We start from the raw sequence: 22,834 nt of genomic DNA, 5'->3' as shown, positions 1-22,834 counted from the left end.
GCACGTAGAAACGGAATGCTTAAAAACACTGTAAACCGGGCTTCCCTGGTGGTGCAGTGGTTGAGAGTCCGCCTGCCGATGCAGGGGACACGGGTTCGTGCCCGGGTCCGGGAAGATCCCACATGCTGCAGAGCGGCTGGGCCCGTGAGCCATGGCCGCTGAGCCTGCGCGTCCGGAGCCTGTGCTCCGCAACGGGAGAGGCCACAACAGTGAGAGGCCCGTGTACCGCAAAAAACACACACACAAAAAAACAAAAATAAAAAACACTGTAAACCTAAATTGTATGTCATCATGTGTGTTTTGAGACTGGTAAATGTTTACTGCTCACAAAAATTTGGGGGTGGGGATCCATTAACACAAAGCTTCTGACATTTTTTAAATAAATAATTATTTCCCGAAACAGTTACTTAGTGTATTTTATATCTGCGTTACATCACAGTGGTTTTTTTAAAAAGGATTCTCTAGTAGTCTTGAAAGTAATGTCTTAATACTTGTTGGATCTAAGATCACCCTTTCTAAGCCTAACTCTCAGCCATGTGACCTCCCACAGCAGGATTCTGGGGAGTCTGCAGAGCTCCTGCCCCCTCCCTCCTCCTTCCATCTTCCTCATCCCAACCAGAGACCATGCCTCTCACTACAACAAAAAGCCCAGGGCCTTGCTACTCAAAGTGTGGTTCCCAGGCCAGCAGCACAGACACCACTTAGGAGCTTGTTAGAAATGCAGCATCTCAAGCCCCTCCCCAGACCTGCTGACTCAGACTCTGTGTTTAACAAGATGCTCAGGTGATGGGTGTGCGCGGTCAAGTTTGAGAAGCACTGGCCTAAGAGACCAGAACCAATGGCCTCCCTTCTCCTAACTGATGGGACAGTCAAAGGAATCAATAGAGTTAGGGGTAGGTGGTCAGGAAAGCCTGGGGAGGGTTAAGAGAACCATCAAGGTGTGGTGGAGGGCTGTTAGAGGCCCAGATGAGAGCTTCAGCAACAGAAAAGCCCCCGAGGGACAAGGGCTCTGGCCTCAAGAAGAATACAGCCCCTGTCCAGCCGTGGCCCGGAGAGGCAGGCTTTTTAAAGACCTGGACCTCTTCTCTCAGCCTGCAGTCCCTTGCCAAGTCCCAGCTGCGGTCAGCGGCAGTCGAGGGTGAGGGAGCCCAGGCAATATCTACCCAGGGGCACAGGGCAAGGTGGGCAACAGATCTGGAGGTGTGAGTGGAGTAACCCAGCTCAGAGACCATCAGCACCACTCCCATCTGCCTCACGTCCCTCTTCACCTCTGCGAACACCGGGTATGACCCCTCCCAAGCCACCCAACGTTGTGGACACTGTTGGTGCCCACCCAGATCCCCTTCACTGGGCAGGTGAACCCTCCTCCTCCTGCCCTGTTGGCTGCTAAAATGCTCATAAATGCATACGCGTACCCTTCTCACCCAGAGAACTGTCCTCAGCCTAATGGGAGTTCCCTCACCCAGGAATTAGCCCCTCACACCCCTCCACCCATGCGGCAGCCTGCACACAGCCAGTGAGTTATGGACACAAGCACACAGAAGCACACCTCCTCGCCTCAAGGTGGGAGAGCTCCCATGGGATCATGCTGAGGCTGGTCTCCGAGACCACACCCTTTCCAGCTCCTTCCTGCTTCCCTTCTCCTGAGAGCACCCCATCACTCGCACAAGGCTTTACTTCAAGGGATCAGGACTTAAGACGTCCATTGATGGGTAAACTCTTACTGCCTACACCGCCACTCCTGCTCCGTCCAAACTTTTCCACTGTATCCTCCAGAATTCCCGGGCTGACATCAACAGAATCCGTGTCCTCCACCATCTCTTCCAATAGCCGATGTGTGTGAACTCTCTGGCCCATAGGTCTAGTTTTGCCCTGGCTGGTTCCTCACTCTTTCCACCTGCCTCCTTCTACACTTTTCTTTCTCCTTCCTGGTCCTTGGGTGATAGGCCTGGAGCACAGTAGCTATTGGCTGTCATGCCTGGAGGCTTTTGGTCCTCATTAAACAGTAAATACTTTATCACTTCTCAGACCTTGGCAGCCAGGGACCAGCTCATCAGATCCAAAGCAAGCCCTGGATTCCCAGTGTTTTCCTAGTGAGATCCCAGTTCTCTGAAAGAGAGTCTTCCTGGGGAGAGGAATGAGCCTGCATCTCCTGAAGGCTCTGGGCCCACCCATGGCTGGCAAGGACTCCCCCTCTGCGTGACAGCCAACAGTCCTTGGGGTGAGGGCTCTGCTTCACTAGATGCGCATCAGAAACCTCACAGACCTGAGAAAACAGCTCATTACAACACGCGTCCTAGAATGTCTGGGTCCGGTTAAGACAGCCCCACCACCAGACTGAGAAAGAAAGCAGTAAAGAACAAGCAAAGGGGCTTCCCTGGTGGCGCAGTTGTTGAGAGTCCGCCTGCCGATGCAGGGGACACGGGTTCATGCCCCGATCCGGGAAGTCCCACATGCCGCGGAGCGGCTGGGCCCGTGAGCCATGGCTGCTAAGCCTGTGAGTCCGGAGCACGGGAGAGGCCACAACAGTGAGAAGCCCACGTACCGCAAAAAAAAAAGAACAAGCAAAGTAAGGGACTTCCCTGCTGGTCCAGTGGTTAAGACCCCACGCTTCCACTGCAGGGGGCACGGGTTGGATCCCTGGTCAGGGAACTAAGATCCCGCATGCTGTGCGGTCAAAAAAAAAAAAAGCAGCAGCAAAGTAAAACATTTAATGTGATTCTAATTTCCCACAGAGTGAAATTGTACCCACTGCCCTGACCCAAGGAGAGGAGGTGGAAAAGATATCGGCAACAACCTTTGTAGTGTGGCCTGCTGACCACGACCCTAAAGTGGGCCCATCTTGTTTCTGTGGGTACAGTTAAGAAATTGCTTCATTTCTTCCCACTCTTTTTCTTGTAAAAGGAGGCACCATTAATCTTACGCTATCAGCTCCAAGAGGATGGCCAGTCGACTCACTCATTCAACAAGCCACCAAGGCCAGATTTGAGGTGGGGCGCAGTTTAGGCCTAGGGTATGCTCACTGTGCCCACCTCCGAGAGAGAACATTCTGCTACGGCACATTCCACGGCTGCTCCTGACTTGTTTCTGGGGTAGGAGTGGGTCAGTGAAGGCGAGGCTGGGCCATCCCGGTGAATTCCCTCTCAGGGAGATGCCCCGGGGACGGGCTGCAGGCACAGGAAGTCCTATGCACAAAACCTTTGGTTGAGGCTGACTTAAGGTCCCTTCCCTTCCCACCCCGCTCCTTGTATATAGTTTAAACTCTCCACACTAGGTCATTCAAGCCTGGAGTCACCAGAAAAAAGAAGTCGCTGTTTGGGAGATGGCAGATGGTCAAGAGTTCGGACAGCTGCGATGAAGGATTAGTTGTGGGTTTTTCTCAGAGCCTCGCTACAAACTGTGCTGCCGTTCCATGTGCAAACACTATTAAATGAGAATGTTTTCTCTGGCTCCGATCCACCTTCTCCCCACAGTTTAAGTATTGAATTTTTTTAAAAAAAACTGAAGTAGTTTAGGTTTACATCTCACATTTAAAACTTAAAAACGTTATTTCCATCAATGTTGGCAGAAACGGGCCACTGTTGATTCCACCAGCAGTCATAATAAACTCTTGCCCACTGACAATCTAACAAATCATTTTCTGTTTGCCACTGAGTTTGGTTCAATAAAATTTTTGTGCTCTTAACATTCCCTTAGTAAGAACTCCTAAAAGCAACGTTTCCGAAGGCGGCATTTGTGGGCAACGGACACGGTGGTTCTGGATCCCAGAGGTGAGTACAACAGGTTAGTGGCAGTAATTAGAAAGCCTCAAACTCAGAAAAATATTAGTACATTGAATAGCGTGGTATGTGCAACATTTCGGTCCATTAGTGGCTTTTAATCCTTTAAGTACACACAAACCTGCCCCCAGCCCTTCCCTGTTGAGGTAAAGTGTGAACATTAACAGAGGCGCAGGGGGTGCCTTTAGACCCTCCCCAGTGTAGGCCCCTGCCTGGGCTGCCCGAGAGGCACTGGGGCTGGAGAGAACCCCCTGCCCCATGGTGGGCAGCCTCCCTGGGTGGAAACCTAACAGTACCCGTGGGGCTGCGTGCAGGTGGGTCAGAGGACAAGCAAGGCATCCTAGTCTCGGTCTGGAAGCTCCCACAAAGCTTACAAATGTGTTTTGTTTTGTTTTTCAAAAGACCCACGACGTCTCAATCCAGGATTCTTCTAGGTTCTTCCAAGAAAACCCGCTCAGGGAGGTACTGGGCTGAGGTTGCTGAATGCAGCCTGCGAGCTGGGGATTTTTCATGGTGGGTTTGGAAGAATCGCCCCACTTTTTTTTTTTTTCATTTAATTGGTTTGGCTTCTTTCGAAGTAAAAACTTAGTAATTTGGTTCCACAGCCTTCAAGCAAAGCAAAGTGCTGACAGTGTTGATCCTACTGTCCCCAGGGTTTATTTCCCAGGGGACACTGCTAGGATGGGGGTGGAGGCGCTCTCAGTCCCCAGTGAAAAGAGGCCAACCTCAGGCAGTGAAGGAGAACCTCTGCCCACCACCAGGCAACCCCGTGGGGAACATCCTCACCCACAGAAAGCTCTCCTGGGCTCCAAGGAGGAGGACCAGAGGGAAGCTCTGTGGGCACAGAGAGGTGGACAGGGTCAGGCCTCCTTGCATGTCCTCGTACAGCCGGGAAGAGCCGCAGCCTGGAGCTTCAAGGAGTCTCAGGTGTGTGCGGGTCCAGAGCCTCCACTGATGGGGTCCTGGGGCAGGGCACCCACGCACGGGCCCCGCCTGCCTTGCAGTCCCGCCCTGGGACCCACTCCCCACTGGATCCCTGACTTAGGCTCTGCTAATGACCTCACCTGAGAAAACGCTCCAATTCTATTTGCAGCCTGAACCTGGCATCCCAGCCTCAGACAGCTGCTTGGCACCGAATGCCTTACTTACCCACCCAGCCATCTTCCCCATCTCAGGAAATGGCAACTCCATCCTTTCCGTGCTTCCGGCCCAAAACCTCGAGGTCACCTCGAGCCTCTCTCTTACGCTCTACGGCCAATCTGTTAGCAAATCCTATTGGCCCCACTTTCAAAAAAATCCACAATCTGACCACTCCTCACCATGTCTCTCCTGCTACCGCCCGGGGACAAGCCCGCATCCCCCTTGCCTGGATTTTTGCAGCCATCCCCTAATTGGTATTCCTGCTTCTACCCTTGCTCGCTTCCAGGTTTCTCACAGGATGGCAGCTGGCGTGCTCCCTGTAAAACGCAAGTCAGCCCAGGCTCCGCTCTGCTCCACAGCTCCCACCCCACTCAGGACAGAAGCCAGTGGCCTTACACTGGCCGGCAAGGCTGAGCCATCCATCCTCCCACCCACACACTTATCCTCACCTCCTTCCATTCTGCCCCTGGCCCACGCCTCCCCTGGGCCTCCTTACTGTCCCCGGACCACACAAGCGCATCCCCACTGTCGGGCACTGCACACGCTGCCCCCTCTGGCCTGGAATGCTCTGCCCTGAGACCCACTTCCCTAGGTCTCTGCTCTGCTGTCACCTTGCTGAGGCTTTCCCTGACCACACTATTTAAAACTGCAGCCTTGGAACTTCCCTGGTGGTCCAGTGGTTAAGACTCCATGCTTCCACTGCAGGGGGCCCGGGTTTGATCCCTGGTCTGGGAACTATGATCCCACATGTGCCAAAAAATTCAAAAAACAAAACAAAAACTGAAGCATCTCCAGGCCTCCTTACCGCCTTCCCTGCTTAATTTTTCTCCATAGCAATGATCACCCTCTGATGCCTTGTACATATTTATTTTTGTTTATCTGTTGTCTGTCTTTCCCTGAGGAATGTAGGCTCCATGAGGGCAGGGACTTTTTTTTTTTTCTGTTTTTCTGTGCAGTATCTCCAGTGCCCAGGTCAAAGCCTAGCACGTAGTAGGTGCTCAGTAAATATTTGTTGAAACAGTGAATGAAACTAGCTTCCCTCTGCTTCCTTCCATTCCCAACTCTGAGACTAATGGCTGAGCACTGTCCTCAGATGGGATCTACCAACCACTGTAAGACTTTGGACATGTGAAAGTGTTGGGCAAAAGCCACATTTCTGTACTCGACCCTGTCCACCCAACTTCTTTTTCAATGGGCGCCAGAAAAAATGCTGGTCAGACCGTGTACAGACCATCATGAGAAGTTTAGCCTTTGTCCTCACCATCTTTGCTGGATCAGGGGATGGGGAGAAACAAAACCAAAATGTGGAAAAGCAGAAAGGCTAGAGTAGGTTTTTATAATTACCACCTTTTAGGAGTATTTTTCTTATTTAAAAAATAATACTGATTTTCTGGGAAAAGAAAAAAACTATCCATGGAAAAGTGTCCTTCTAACCAAAATGGTGAGAAGGCAGGTATAAAAATGGAGAAGGCAGGTGTGAGGATGGGGGGCAGGTGTGAAGATGGGGAGACAGGTGTGAAGAGGGGGAGACAGGTGTGAAGGGGGCAGGTGTGAAGATGGGAAGCAGGTGTGAAGAGGGGGGGCAGGTGTGAAGATGGGGAGACAGGTGTGAAGAGGGGGAGACAGATGTGAAGAGGGGGAGACAGGTGTGAAGGGGGGCAGGTGTGAAGATGGGAAGCAGGTGTGAAGGGGGGCAGGTGTGAAGATGGGAAGCAGGTGTGAAGGGGGCAGGTGTGAAGATGGGGGGCAAGTGTGGGGGGGTAGGTGTGAAGCTGGGGAGGCAGGTGTGAAGGGGAGGCAGGTGTGAAGATGGGGGGCAAGTGGGGGGGGCAGGTGTGAAGCTGGGGAGGCAGGTGTGAAGGGGGCAGGTGTGAAGATGGGGGCAGCTGTGAAGATGTGGAGGCAGGTGTGAAGGGGGGCAGGTGTGAAGATGGGGGCAAGTGTGGGGGGGCAGGTGTGAAGCTGGGGAGGCAGGTGTGAAGGGGCAGATGTGAAGATGGGGAGGCAGGTGTGAAGGGGGCAGGTGTGAAGATGGGGGGCAGGTGTGAAGAGCAGGGGCAGGTGTGAAGGGGGGGCAGGTGTGGACACGTGGAAACCAGGCTCAGCCCTGGTTAGCTGTAGTGAGAGATGGGGGCTTCCCTTTCACTTCACAGAGTAAAGAGAAGGCTCTGAGGTATCAACAACTTGTACTATTGGGAAAAGGAAGACAAAGAATCTGTGTTTCCTGAACATCGAGAGGAGGTCTCTCTGGCTGCTGGGGGCTATCTGGTCTCCTCCAGCTCCAAGAGGTCATCCACGTACTCCACAACCTCTCCCTGTAAGAGACAATAAGACACCCTGTTAAGCAGGTACCTGACCTTCAAAGTGCTGGTGAGCAGAGACTGTTTCCAAGAGGCAATTGCCAGCCACCCCTAGGCTGGAGCAGCCTTTCTTCCCTCGAGCCCAAAGGATCTGACTTCTCCCTGGGAGGGACCTGGCTTCCACACCATGTGAACTTGGAGTCAAGTGCTCCAAGACCCCCAGATAGCCTGTGTGAACTGAGCAGTCCAGCCCCTTCTGAAAGACCCTGTTTAGTGCCCTTCTTCTGTGCATCCCTCCCCCAGCCCTACTCTCCTCCCATTAGCAGTTACCCCACAGGAAGACTTTCTGTCTGTTCCCTTTCTGCCTTGATACCAGACCATGAGCTTTTCAAGGACCAGGACCTTCTTCTGCAGAAACTGGCACACACAGGTCTCAGTAAACCTGCTAGGGGATGGCTGACTGCGTGTAGGCGTGTTACTGCTGGTGCAACTGAAGCAATCAGGCCACTCAAACAAGAGATGCTTGGGTAGTACAGGAGCCCACCTGCTCCCTCCTTTTGCAATGAGCCTTAAGCCTCTACCTGAAACAGCCCAGCATACTTTCTGATTTCCTTCTCTGCGTTGATTCCACTCCCATGACACACCTGACCCACCAGCTGATGACACCCATTCCCTTTACTGCAGAGAATGAGTGAATCACCAAGAAGGCCAAGCCCCTTCCCCTGAGGTCAGTACAGGCAGCCCCACCGATGGTGACCACCCCCTGCTAAAGCCTGGCCCCCCTCACGGAGGCCTCCCTCCCAGGCCAAGAGCCAATTCGCTCCTTTTGATATTTTAACACAGACAGAGTCATAAGATCTCTCAGCATTTGAGAATAGTTAGAAAATCTATCAAGTACATGAGACACAAAAGGGATCTTATTATTTTTAACAAATGCTTCTACACATCATGCCTGCAATTAGGAACTCAAGTGATGGGAGTGGAAGACCGCTGCTTGAATAAACAACATTCTTCAGTTGCTTTCTGGACCCCGAAAGGAAAACAGGGTATTGCAGAGGATTATATATATGTGGCCATGACATCTGTTCCCAGGGTTACTGTTTCCTGCTGTGGGGCTACTGTGAGGTGGGGATGATAGTATTGTTTGCTTTTAGCTCACTACTAAGTGACCCCGGCAATAGAGATGAAAGAAACACATCCTCCTATAAGGTCACTGGTGTCGCGCTCAGATCTATCGATATTTTCCAGGCACCCATCCACCAGCTGCTGGGAGTGTCGTTGCTAATGGCTTATACCTATCCCTTCTCTGCATGACTGATCTTGGCCAAAATGAGCAGCCCTGCCAGGGAGCTTATACACCACCCCCTCCAGGCTGCCAACAACTAGTGAGGGACTGAGAAAGGGGATGACAAAAGGCAGAAGGAGCTCTGTGATACAATGCATGCCCTGGAGCTCCCCGCAGGATCAGGATAACCTGACTGCAGGTGAGACCACATGCGTGCGTAGCTCCTTCCCCTGCCCCTCACCTCCTTTCCTACCCAAGAGTATCTATTTCAGCTTGCTTTATAAACGTTCTGAAACTGTAACAGGGCCTCTGCAAAATTTTTAACCAGTGTGCAAACTCTCAGGAGTTCTTACACATATTTCAAGCCCAGAAAGATATAAAGAAGAATACCACAAATATCAGGAGACTATATTGACACTTTGTTTCGAAGTAGCATTTTGTCCTTTGGAAATTTTTAAGGATTAACTAAGAACTTTATTGTGTTGGTTACAGTTTATTTCAAATTATTACTTGCCATAATTTGATATATAATTTTAAAAATAGCTCATTCTTTAGAAATTCTTTTATAATTCTAAAGCTTTGATTAATAACCTGACTACTCTGGGAACTTCAATGGAGTCCTGTTATCTTGACAGGTCCAAGTCTAAGAATCCTAGGAATTTTAAAGCCTGGAATAAGCCTGGTCTATTCACTAGATGATTACTAAGCAGCTGTGTGACTTTGGGTAAGTCACTCTACCTTTCTTGAGTTTGTTTCCTCATCTGTGACATGAGACAGCTTTACTGAATCTCATAAAGGGTCTCTTCTTGTTCTAATATTTATGATTTTTTTTTCTAAATGCATTGTTCTTGTATGTTAAAAGTCTTCAAAGGGTTCATAGCCAGGAATTCCACCTCTGGGAATTTATCCTAAGGAAATGATCAGAGAAGAGGTAAAAGATTTAGTAACTGCTGTGTTATTGATAAAAGCAAAAAGTGGGAAGCAACCGAAACGCGTATAAAAAGCGCTTTACTTAAAAAATCCACACCATGGAATATTAGTCATTAAAAAATTGTCTTTAGGGCTTCCCTGGTGGCACAGTGGTTGAGAGTCTGCCTGCCGATGCAGGGGACACGGGTTCGTGCCTCGGTCCGGGAAGATCCCACATGCCGCGGAGCGGCTGGGCCCGTGAGCCATGGCCACTGAGCCTACGTGTCCGGAGCCTGTGCTCCGCAACGGGAGAGGCCACGGCAGTGAGAGGCCCGTGTACCGCCAAAAAAAAAAATTGTCTTTATAATGAACATTAACTAACAAGATTAATAAAAACCACAAAATCATCTCAACAGGTTCAGAAAAAACATTTGGCAAAATTCAACACCAAAACATTTGAAAACATTCCTCGTTTGTCAAACGATAAAAAACATTCAACTAACTAGGAATAGAAGAGGAACTTCCTCAACCTGATAAGGGGCCCTACCACAGCTAAGAATGTACTTAATGCTGAAACAGAAGGCTTTCCTTCTAAGATTAGGAACAAGACAAGGATTTCCACTCTCTCCATTTCTATTCAACATTGTACTAGAGGTTTTAGCCAGAAAAATAAACAAAAGACATCCAGACTGGAAAAGAAAGAAAACCATGTCTATTCACAGATAACATGATCTTGTATACAGAGACTCCTTAGGAATCCATACACATCAAAAAAAAGTTTAGAACTGATAAACAAGTTCAATAAGTTTGCGAGATTACAGTATCAACATACAAAAATCAGCTGTATTTCTACACACCAGCAACGCACAACTAGAAAATCAAAATAAGAAAAACAATTCCATTTCCAATAGCACCAAGAATAACAAAACTTGGGAAAATATTATTGAAGGAAATTAAAGAAGACCTAAATAAGTAGAAAGGTATCCCATATTCATGGATTGGAATATTTAATATTGTTGAGATGTCAGTCAATCTTCAGATTCAGCACAATTCCTATAAAAATCCCAGCTGCCTTTTGCAGAATTTGGCAAGTTGATCCCATATTTCATATGGAAAGGCAAGGGGCCCAGAATAGCCAAAACAATCTAGAAGAAGAAGAAAGAAGTTGGAAGACTCACACTTCCCAATCTCAAAATGTAGTACAAAGCTACAGTATTCAAGACAATGCAGTACTGGCATAAGGATAGAAATCTAGATCAATGGAATAGAATTGAGAGTCCAGAGATAAACCTTCACATTTAAGGTCAATTGATTTCTTATAAGGGTACCCAGTCAACTGAATAGGGAAAGAAAGTCTTTTCAACGAATGATGCTGGACAACAGTATTTCCACACACAAAAGAATGAAATTGGACCACTACCTTACATCATATGTTAAATTAACAAAAAAAAAGATTGCAGACCTAAATGTAAGTGTATAACACTATAAAAACCTTAGAAAAAACAGTAAATTTTAGTGATCTTGGATTAGACAATATTTTCTTTGATATGACAGCAAAAACACAAGCGACAAAAGAAAAAATAGATAAGTTGGATTTCATCAAATTTTAAAAGTTTTGAGCTTCAAGACACCGTTAACAAAGTGAAAAGATAATGCACAGATTGGGGGAAAAATTTTTAGAATTCATATATCTGACAGGGGACTTATAACCATAATATATAAAGAACTCTTACAACTCAACAATGAAAAGACAAGCAACCCAATTTAAAAATGGGCAAAGGACTTGAATAGAATCAACATTTCTCCAAAGAAGATATACAAATGGCTAATAGCCATGTGAAAAGATGCTCAACACCATTAGTCAATAGGGAAATGCAAGTCAAAACCATAATTAGGTACCACTTCACACCCACTAGGATGGCTATAATAAAAAAGACAGACACACACACACACCCAAAGAAAGATAGACACTATAAGTGTTGAGGAAGATGTAACAGATTAGAACTCTCATACATTGCTGGTGGGACTGTAAAATGATTCAGCCAGTTTGGAAAACAGTCTGGCAGCTCTTTAACAAGTTAAATATAGAGTAATAGGACCCAGAAATTCTACTCCTAAATATATACTCCTAGGTATAAGAGAATTGAAAATTTTTGCCCAAACAAAAATTTGTACCCAAACGTCCATAGTATCATTATTCAAAGTAGCCAAAAAGTGGAAACAACCCAAATGTCCATCAACCAAAGAATAAACAACAGGTGGTATATCCATACAGTAGAATATTATTCAGCAATGAGAAGGACTTTTTACATGTAACGTGATGCACGTTACAACATGGCTAAACCTGGAAAACATTACGCTCAGTGAAAGAAACTAGTCACAAAGACCAAAAACCATGATTCCTTTCACATGAAATATCCAGAACAGGTAAGTCCAGAGACAGAAAGTAGGTCAGTGGTTGCCAGGGGCTGGGGGAAAGGGTCGGGGTGGGCAGAGGGGAAGGAATGGAAAGTGACTACTAATAGGTTTGGGCTTTCGTTTGGTTTTGTTTTTTTTTTTTTGGCTGCACTGTGCAGCTCGCGGGATCTTAGTTCCCCGACCAGGGACGGAACCCCGGCCCTCGGCAGTGAGAGCGCGGAGTTCTAACCACCAGACTGCCGGGGAAGTCCCTGGGCTTTCATTTGGGTGATGAAAATGTTCTCAAATTTGAATGCATAACTTTATGAATATACTAAAAAACCCCACTGAATTGTATACTTTAGAAAGGAGAATTGTACAATATGTGAATAATATCTCAATCAAACTGTTCTAGAAAAACATAACCAGGGAAATTGCTCAAACTACAGTGTTACAATGGAAAAGCCATGATATATAATTACAGTCAAGTTTATAGTGAATATATATTGGAAATATATAGAAAAAACTGGAGACATAAATACCAAAATATCAATAGTAGCTTGCCTCTAGATAATCAGGAACTCTACTGTCCCATTTTTCCTAAATACTTTTTTCTCAGGAATTCCCTGGCGGTCCAGTGGTTAAGACTCCATGCTTCCACTGCCTGGGACGTGGGTTCGATCCCTGGTCAGGGAACTAAGATCCCGCATGCCGTGCTGTGCAGCCAATAAATAAGTAAATAAATATATTTTTCTCCACTTTACAAACCATAGCGGTCAACCTTGTTTGTGTCTGGTCAGCATTCCTTCCTGGTCAGCATTCTTGTAGTCATATCACAGGCTCTGCTTCAAGAGAACCCAAGCCAAGACATATGGCACATGGGTCACTTCCTAGTCTGTAAAGCACTTCGATGTGCAAAGTGGTATTTCATTCTTCCAACCCTGTGAGGTCAATGTTATTAGCTCCATTTTACAGACGAAGTACTGAGGCTCAGGGGAGCTAAATGCATGCTAGTGGTCGATCCATCTCATGCAAATTCATGCACAGAAAACAGATTCCACAATGATGTCTTATTTACAGGTGCTTCACTGAAAACTGGGGCAGTGGAAAGAGCAGACATGGAGGCTCAGGGCTCCCGGGTCTGGCCTAGCAGCTCCCGGAACCTTCCTGTCCAAGCTCCTCAGCTGTAAAGTGAGGGGTCAGACGAGAACAAACCCGCAGCTCTCTCCCAGCTCCGATGGCTGGCAAGTCCACAGCTGTCTTAGAAAGAGTTTGGTGGTTTGTTCCAAACGCACCTCTCTAAACGCTACCCCTAATGATGGCTTTTCTGTGACTAGGCTGCCCCACCACAGAATGACGGCTCCATAACCGGCAGTCTCCGCCGTCAATAAAGAAGTCAGCTAAGTAAGACTTAATCAGGAATTTCAAGCAACCCCAGAGAAGGGTAAAATGCCTAATTTACAGAAAACAAAACAAACAAACGGACAGAAAAATTGGGATGTGGGCTTCCCAGTGTTTTCAGAGTGCTAAAATTCAGTGTGTTTTTATAATGTTAAAAAATGATGCTTGATGCCACACGGTGCAGGAAAAGAGAAAAAAAAAAGACGCTCGGACGGCTCCTGTGATGGGTTCCTGGAGGATGGCTCTGTACTCTGTCAGGAAACGTGGTGCTTCAGCCTGGGTTTCCTAGAAAACCCTTCTTGCCCAGGCCAGTGCTCTGACACATAAAAACGCCCACAGAAACTCTGTTTCCCAAGGCCCCTTCTGTTTCTCATTTCGGGGGTGACTCGGCCTTCCAATGATTTTTAACAAAGCTGTGAGTAATATTTTCTCTTAGCCAGACGTGTGCTAAACAGGAAAACTTACCTCATCATCATCCATTATGTTTTCCTTAGCAAAGTCATGCAGCTCTTTCTGGAGTGTCGTCACGTTGAAGAACTGAACGGCTTCCTGTTCAGACACAAACAGAGAACAGTTTATATGACCAACCTTTTAAGGGGAGAACTGGGCTGGTGGCAGGCGGGGGAAGGGTATGAGCTTTCTTTGGGGGGTGATGAAAATGTTTAAAATTAAATAGTGGTAACGGTCGCACAGCTCTGTGACCAAAATAAGACCACTGAATTGTGCACTTGCAAAGCATGAATTTGACAGTATATGAATTATATCTCAATTTGAAAAAAAGAGTGGCCAATCCTGAGTGAATGAAAGAGAAAGTGTGTGTGTGTGTGTGTGTGTGTGTGTGTGTGTGTGTGTATGTGTGGTGTGTGTGTGTTGGCTGGACAGTGAAGTTGAAGGAAGATGTATGTATGGCAAACCAGGATAGCATGCACAAACCTCAATGAAAATACAAGTTAAGGGCAAATTAGAAAAGATCTTCTGAAAGTGACATATAATCCATAGGTTTCCCTGAACACATGCAAAGCTGAGCGCACCCATCAAGGGAATTAAATGATGATTCATCCATAAACAAGCCTGCCACGGAGCTGTTAAAAAAAAAAAAAAAGTAGGTGGTATGGGTGCGACATGGGAAGTGTTCATGATGAAATTGTTAGAAAGACAAAGCAAGTTGCAAAACAGTAGGTAAGATCCCATTTTTGTAAAACTTAATAGTTACATGCTGCGTATACAGTAAATGCATAGCTATAGGGCAGGATGAGAAAGAGAAAATATGGGATTAAGAAGCAGTCTCGGGCTTCCCTGGTGGCGCAGTGGTTGAGAGTCCGCCTGCCGATGCAGGGGACATGGGTTCGTGCCCCGGTCCAGGAAGATCCCACATGCCGCGGAGCGGCTGGGCCCGTGAGCCGTGGCCGCTGAGCCTGCGCGTCCGGAGCCTGTGCTCCGCAGCGGAGAGGGCACAGCAGAAAGAGGCACGCGTACCGCAAAAAAAAAAAAAAAAAGAAGCAGTCTCAATTCCTAAGTGAATCATTTCTGTAATGTTTAAAATTTGTAGAGTGCTTACTGATTTAGAAATGAGAACAAAGATGTAAAATGTTAAAAGATAAAAAAGCTACAAAAAAACTGAGTTTCCCTTCATTTCTGAAATAACCCGTCTCTTAAGATGCAAAGCTGCTTCCTGAAAGTGGGATAAAGAAGAGAACAGGAAACGTGATGCCTGGTGCACTGGCACGTACTGGTCTGGGCTGGAAATGCTCCTCCAAGAGCCCCCACTTGTCCCTGTGGTACTGATAATACACCAGGTTCTGCTGCATGACCTTATCGTCCTGGTCAAAGAGCAGGTAGCTGACTGCACAGGGGGCTGCGTTCTTCAAGTCGTTCACTGAAGGCAAAGGAAACAAAAACAGGAAATCAGCCAACCTCTCCCGACCCACCCTCCATTGAATAACACCTTCAAAAAGAGAAAGATCACCAACAAGCCCCTTCTCCACAGACCCTCCTTCGGAATACCTGCAAAGACAAAAGAAATCTTCCCCGGGTGAAAAGGTCACAGATAGGGTATCCATGGGAACGTGGAGGCCAGTTTGGAAAACAGAAGAAGTTCCTCTTTAGGCAGAGACCTATGCAGAAATGCCTACTATATTCCCCTCAGGCCTTGGAGGCCTGGGCTGGTGTCACAGCCCTGGAACCTAAGCAGGCTTGGGTCCCAAGGCTGGACTGTCCTGAAGCTGAGGGAGCTGGGGAGAATATACCAGCAAGTGAGCCCTCCTTGGACCTGCAGTGCCTGGTCCCCTCTGGATGGGACCCATAATCTCCAGATCCAGGCAGGCCCTTCAAATGCTAAACCAAGCCTAGTTCACCCAAAAAAGGGTCCACCCTCTGGGCTGGAAGAGTTTTGAAAAGTCACCTGGTCTCCACGTCTCCTGGTGGGGAGGTTCCCACCTCCATCCTCCTTCCTTAGAATCGCCCCACCCAGGGATGACAGCGCCCTCAGTGCAGCGGTTTTGCTGGGGCTACGATTCCTCCGTGGGGTGAAGGGTAAGGGGGAAGAAGGAACGAGACACAAGCTCTTGGGCCTTTCTTCCGGCACACTCCACTCTCCTTGACAACCCAGGAACACGACTTTCCTAAGGCTCTGACTGCCCGAGTATCCAAGTTGGGCATGAAGAAATGCTGCCGCCTTGTGGCAGTTTCCCATAACAACAACTTTAAAACCGCTGTGTATGGGCACTTCCGAGTCACAAGGCCTGTGGGGTTGGAAATGACACCCGTCCTCAAGAAATGTCCTGGGGTGATTGAAAAAGATTTCAAAACAAGGCCGACTTTCAAGAAACCAATGTCAAGAGATAAATTTCACTCACACTGTTTTTAAAAATAAAAAAGAAGCACTGGAAAAGATGCTCCACATCGCAGGGACTTCCCTGTTGGTCCAGTGGTTAAGAATCCACCTTCCAGGACTTCCCTGGCCAATGCAGGGGACACGGGTTCGAGCCCTGGTCTGGGAAGATCTCACATGCTGCAGAGCAACTAAGCCCATGTGCCACAACTACCGAGCCTGCACTCTACAGCCCCCGAGCCACAACTGCTGAAGCCCGCGTGCCTGGAGCCCGTGCTCTGCAACAAGAGAAGCCACTGCAATGAGAAGCCCGCACACCACAACGAAGAGTAGCCCCCGCTCGCCACAAGTAGAGAAAGCCCATGCGCAGCAACGAAGACCCAACGCAGACAAAAATTTAAAATAAATAAATAAATTTATTTTTAAAAAAAGAATCTGCCTTCCAATTAAGGGGACGCAGGTTCAATCCCCGGTCGGAGAACTAAGATCCCACATGCCGCGGGGCAACTAAGCCCCTGAGCCACAACTACAGAGCCCACACACTCTGGAGCCCACACTGCCACAACTAGGGAGAAGCCCACACACCGCAACAAAGAGCCTGCATGCTGCAACTAAGATCCAACACAGCCAAAAATAAAATAAATATTTTTTAAAAAGATGCTCCACATCATTATTATTAGAGAAATGCAAATCAGAACTACAACGAGGTATCACCTCGCACCATTCAGAATGGCTATCATCGAAACATCTACAAACAATAAATGTGGAGACGGCGTGGAGAAAAGGGAACCCTCCTATGCTGTTGGTGGGATTATAAATTGGGAACAGCCACTACAGTGAACGGTGTGGAGGTTCCTTAAAAAACTAAAAACAGAGCTAGCATATGATCCGGCCATCCCACTCCTGGGTGTATATCTGGAGAAAACCAGAATTCGAAAAGACCCAGGAACCCCAACGTTCACTGCACCACTATTTACAACAGCCAAGACATGGAAGCCACCACAATGTCCATCAACAGACAAACGGAAAAGGAAGATGTGGTGCGTTTATACAATGGAATATTACTCAGCCATAAAAAAGAATGAAATGATGCCATTGGCAGCAACATGGATGGACCTAGAGATGATCATACCAAGTGAAGTGAGTCAGACTGAAAAAGACAAATATCATATGATATCACTTACAGTTGGAATCTAAAAATTGATACAAATGAACTAATTTATAAAACAGAAAGACACTCACAGACTTAGAAAACAAACTTATGATTCCCAAAGGGGAAATTAGGGGGGGTAGAGATGAATTAGAAAGTTGTGATGAACAGATACACCCTCATATATATAAAATAGATAATCAAGAAGGACCTACTGTGTAGCACGGGGAACTCTACTTAACACTCTGTAATAACCTATATGGGAAAAAGATCCAAAAAAGAACAGCTCTATATGTTTGTATAACTGAATCAAGCTGCTGTACACCTAAAACAAACACAACATTGTAAATCAACTATAGTCCATATAAAAGAAAAATTCAATTAAAAAAAAGTAGTACCTGCCGTATTTCCCTCAGGGCTTGGTAACTGGGGCTGGGGTCACATCCCTGAAGCCTAAGGAGGCTTGGGTCCCAAGGCTGCACTCTCGTGGGGCTGAGGGAGCTGGGGAGGATATGCCATCAAACGAGCCCCCCTTGGACCTGTAGTGCCGGGTCCCCTCTGGATGAGACTGCCATCTCCAGATCCAGGTGAGCCCTTCCAAAGCTAAGCCAAGCCTAGTGCACCCAAGAAAGGGTGGACCTCTGGTCTGGAGAAGCTCTGAAAAGTCACCTGGTCTCCACGTCTCCTGGTGGTGGGGTTCCCACCTCCATCCTCCTTCCTTAGAATCGCCCCACCCAGGGACGACAGCGCCCTCAGTGCAGCGGTGTTGCTGGGGCTGCGATTTCTCTGTGGGGTGAAGGGTAAGGGGGAAGAAGGAATGAGACACAAGCCCTTGGGCCTTTCTTCTGGCACATTACATCCTCCTTGACAACCCAGGAACATGATTTTCCTAAGGTTCCGGTTACCCAAGTATCCAAGTTAGGCATGAAGAAATGCTGCCGCCTTGTGGCCGTTTCCCATAACAACAACTTTAAAACCACTGCTGATGGGCACTTCCTAGTCACAAGGCCTGTGGGGTTGGAAATGACACCTGTCCTCAAGAAACGTCCTGGGGTAGGTGATTGAAAAAGAATTCAAAACAGGGCCAAGAGGATTCAAGAGGCCAATTTCAAGATGTAAATTTTACTCACACTATTTACCTGTAATCCAGAAAGCAAAGATTTCTTAGGGAGCAGCAAGAAAAGCTGAAAATTTTGGTGTTTTATCCATTATGTCTTTGCCACATTTTCTGATATTCTGGTTGGTTTTTAGAGTTAGTCAGGATTTCAGAGGATTGACCAGTGAGCTTCCAGGGCCTGGAAGTGTCCGGAACACCTCTAAACTCCAGTGTCCTCGCGTGTTCCCACTGAACCAAGCCTACTTAGTGGCTGGAAGATCCATGTTTCAATGTCCATTCACGGGGTAGTTTAGTGAAGTGTCAGCACAGCTTCTCATGAAAATGAAAGAAAAACACGGGCTATATTTTCTTCCAACAGAACATCTGTAAACTGAATCCAAGATCAGCAATGTGTTGATAAAAGTTGAAACTGGGTGATGGGCACCCTAGAGATCATTATACCAACCTCTCCAACATATGTTGTTGTTTTTATTAATTACCTTGGTTTTTCTTTTTTCTTTTTTTTTTTTTTTTGGCTGTGTTGGATCTTCGCTGCTGCACACACGCTTTTTTCTACTTGTGGTCAACCGGGGGCTACTTTTCGTTGAGGTGCGCAGGCTCATCATTGCAGTGGCTTCTCTTGTTGCAGAGCACGGGCTCTAGGCACGTGGGCTTCAGTAGTTGTGGCACGCGGGTTCTGTAGTCGTGGCTCGTGGGCTCTAGAGCGCAGGCTCAGTAGTTGTGGTGCCCAGGCTTAGCTGCTCCAGGGATCTTCCCAGACCAGGGCTTGAACCCATGTCCCCTGCATTGGCAGGCAGATTCTTAACCACGACGCCACCAGGGAAGCCCCCAATATATGTTTTGAAATTTCCAGAAGTTAAATAAAACATGTACATAATTTTTTCATAATTCTCATTAAAAAAGGGTCCTTCCAAGTGTGGCTGAATATAAGCCAACAGTTAACACTGGGGTTGGGGGAGAGCAGGGAGGGGGATGGAGATGGGCTGTTGGCTTTTTTTTTGCGGTACGCGGGCCTCTCACCGCAGCGGCCTCTCCCGCTGCGGAGCACAGGCTCCGGACGCGCAGGCCCAGCGGCCACGGCCCACGGGCCCAGCCACTCCGCGGCACGAGGGATCCTCCCGGACCGGGGCACGCACCCGCGTCCCCTGCATCAGCAGGCGGACTCCCAACCACTGCGCCACCAGGGAAGCCCGGGTTGTTTGCTTTTGATGTTTCTCTGTACATCTCTGCGATGTTTGGTTCACTGCAATAAGCTTCTCTTATAAGCCTTTTTGAAAAAAAGCACTTACATTAAATCAGCTATTTATATTAGAAAAGAGGGCTCTTCATAAGCAAAGACACTGCCTAGTGGAAAACTGTCCCCTCCACACCAGAATGTGGTCCATAAATATTTGCTGGCATCATGCTGTGAGCTCAGTGCTGCCTCATAGGAAAGCAAGTTCACACATTATATAAAACTAGACTCTTGTCCTCTATGCTAAATAATCCTTTACCAGACAGCTCACGCTGGGGTGACAGTAGCAAATAAAATCTCATCCTTCCCTCCATGAAAGGGGACTTCTGGGAAGGACACCTGTTAAAAACACACCTCAACCTCCTCTGGATCTCAGAAATGTCCCAACCAAGGGACATTTCAGTACATTTCATTGCATCCTTAGATGAGGTTCAGGCCGCTCTAAGATCAGGTTCACTGCTGAGAGAGGCCAGTCACCTTCCTCAGAAAAACATGGTATAAATGTCAGTATCCGAGACTTTCCAGGAACAAAGAAGCCATCTTGATTAACGGCAAAAGTTTAAATATTTTTAATTTAAAAACTAAAAAGAGAGAGAGAGGGAGAGAAGGAAAATATTTTTCTTTTCTTTTTTTCCCTTTTTTAACCTTCAGCAGGCAAGGCTTTCAGTGTGTCCTGGAGAAGAGATGAGATGGGATTAAAAGGTAGGCAGGTTAGGTGGCTGCTGAGGCAGAGGGAACCCAACGAAGAACAGGATGGACACAGCGGGGAAGGGGGGCTGTGGAAGACAAGGTCACCTGGCACTCCTCCAGGACATCCCTGAGTCCCCAAGACCAGCCGCCCCTGAGTTTGAAGGGCAGCCTTGGGGAAGCTAGCCAGACACCTGCCAGCAGACCCAGACATTTCATCAGGAGGGTAGAGTTGTCGCTGCTGCAAATGACCCTAGTGACTTCCCGTGCTTGTCACCGAACTGCCAAGGTACACGCTGCTCACGCGAGTGGCACCCAGCAATCTTGGCTACAGAGAGAGGGGGGAAAGCCAGGAAATTCAGGCTCTGAAGTCTGAACTCCAAGTTCCTTTCTTTCTCCCATGTGTCCCCTTTGTCCACTTGGAAGGTTCTGATTGATAAGCTCCAATTTCAGGCCAAGGCAGGACCAACTGCAATGACCTTCTAAGAGTCTGAAAAGTAAAGCCAATGATGTGGAAGAAGGGAAATAATGATATTTTTTAAAAAAAGAAAAGAAAAAAGGGACTTGCCTGGCGGTCCATTGGTTAGTACTCTGCGCCTCCACTGCAAGGGGGCATGGGTTTGATCCCTGGTCGGGGAACTAAGATCACGCATGCCACGCAGAGCGGCCAAAACAACAACAACAACCACCAAAAAAACGGTTATATAGAGTTTGCCATGTGCCAGTGCGTGAATTTCCTAAGCATTCCACGTCTATCAACTCATTTAATCCTCACAACGATCTTAGGAGGTTAGTACTCTCTGCAGATGTGGAAGCTAAGTCTTCGTACCTTGCTCAGATCTCCTAGAAGATGATTACTTACATTTATAATAAGCAAACTGCAAATAATGATACATGGTAGCCACAAATTTCTCGACTGGATATCCTCCTATGACTGGGGTGAGGTTCTCTTCACACTGTATTTTGCATTCCAGAACTTCCACATAATGATCTGAAAGAACACACAAATTTTCAGGCAGTGTATCCATTATCTTCTTTTTTTTTTTTTAACATCTTTATTGGGGTATAATTGCTTTACAATGGTGTGTTAGTTTCTGCTTTATAACAAAGTGAATCAGTCATACATAAACATATGTTCCCATATGTCTTCCCTCTTGCATCTCCCTCCCTCCCACCCTCCCTATCCCACCCCTCCAGGCTGTCACAAAGCACCGAGCCAATATCCCTGTGCCATGCGGCTGCTTCCCACTAGCTATCTACCTTACTACGTTTGTTAGTGTGTATATGTCCATGACTCTCTCTCGCCCTGTCACAGCTCACCCTTCCCCCTCCCCATAACCTCAAGTCCGTTCTCTAGGAGGTCTGTGTTGTATCCATTATTTTCTTAATGCCGCTTCTGCCCCACTGCCCCAAAAGATCAAGGTAAAAATGATAAATGATAAAATGATAAAAGTAAAATATTCACAACACTTATGATAAAGGGCTAAAATCTTTCACGCACAAAGTTTCCTAAATCAATAAGAAAAAGACGAATGTCCACTATAAAAATAGCCAAAAGGATGTTAATAGAAATTATAAAAAGGGCTAATAAACACTGTGAAAAGATCTAAACCACATTTGAAATTAAGAAATACAATTCTACCTAAAATAATGTAAGCTATTACATTGGCAAAATGTTTAAAATTTGATGATGTCCAGTGATAGGAAGAGAATAGTGAGACTCATGCTCTCATGTTCTGTTGGTAGGAGCAAAATAGGAACAAATGTTTTGGAGTACAATTTGGTAAAATTTATCAAAGGTTAAAATACACATATTCTCGGTGATTCCCTGGCAGTCCAGTGGTTAGGACTCTGCACTTCCACTGCAGGGGACACAGGTTCGATCCCTTGTCAGGGAACTAGATCCCATATGCATGCCGCAACTAAGAGTTCTCATGCCACAACTAAAGATCCCAAGTGCCGCAACTAAGACCTGGTGCAGCCAAATAAATAAATAAAATAAAATAAAATTTTAAAAATACCTAAATATAGTCACATAGAAAGATGTCAAAGACTACATTTCCCAGCCTCCTTTGCAGTTAGGTTGGGGCCATGTGACTAAGTGAGCCATGAAATGTGGACAGTAACAACTGATGAATACTACTTCTGGGGCTGGTCCCTAACAACCTTCCAGGTGCCCCTTGGCCCCTCCCTTTTCTCCTTTCATTCAGCCAGAAGCGAAAGACTCCAGCATGATGATACACATTTTGCCAGCAAGACTGTAGGAACAGGCACTCTCCTACGTTACTGGTAGGAATGCAAAATGGTACCTTAAAATACCAAATAATTTATGTAAACCTTTACTCTGAACTATCAATCCCACTGATGTTGACTTTGCAAACACACTTCCATACTTAGCAAACAACAACAGCCCACTAAAATTCCCCACTGCAGTATTAGATGTAATAGCAAAAGATTGGAACAGCCCAAATATCTATCAGATAGTTGAATAAACTGGGGTACATCACTCCCCCAACCCTCAGTGGAGCACTTGGCAGTAATAAAAAGAATGACACAATCTCTACACACTAGTTAGGATATATTGTTAAGTGGAAAAAGCATAACA

The 22,834-nt window shown here is 46.9% G+C and overlaps 1 protein-coding gene across 1 annotated transcript in view; it reads right to left on the bottom strand.

Annotated features, from left to right (window-relative positions):
- Positions 1–6,727: 6,727 nt before the first annotated feature.
- CRTAP (cartilage associated protein) overlaps positions 6,728–22,834 on the bottom strand; it is a 32,606-nt gene continuing 16,499 nt past the window's right edge. Inside the window, exons 4-7 of the mRNA XM_079935335.1 lie at positions 21,092–21,220; positions 14,942–15,087; positions 13,677–13,760; positions 6,728–7,234 (exon numbers count right to left, since the gene is read on the bottom strand). Coding sequence (XP_079791461.1) covers positions 7,181–7,234; positions 13,677–13,760; positions 14,942–15,087; positions 21,092–21,220 — 413 coding nt within the window. The 3' untranslated portion in view covers positions 6,728–7,180. The remainder of the gene's footprint in view (positions 7,235–13,676; positions 13,761–14,941; positions 15,088–21,091; positions 21,221–22,834) is intronic.

Source organism: Stenella coeruleoalba (genome assembly GCF_951394435.1).
Source record: "Stenella coeruleoalba genome assembly, chromosome: 10".
NCBI classification, from domain to species: Eukaryota; Metazoa; Chordata; class Mammalia; order Artiodactyla; family Delphinidae; genus Stenella; species Stenella coeruleoalba.
This window is presented reverse-complemented; position numbering and strand designations above follow the sequence as displayed.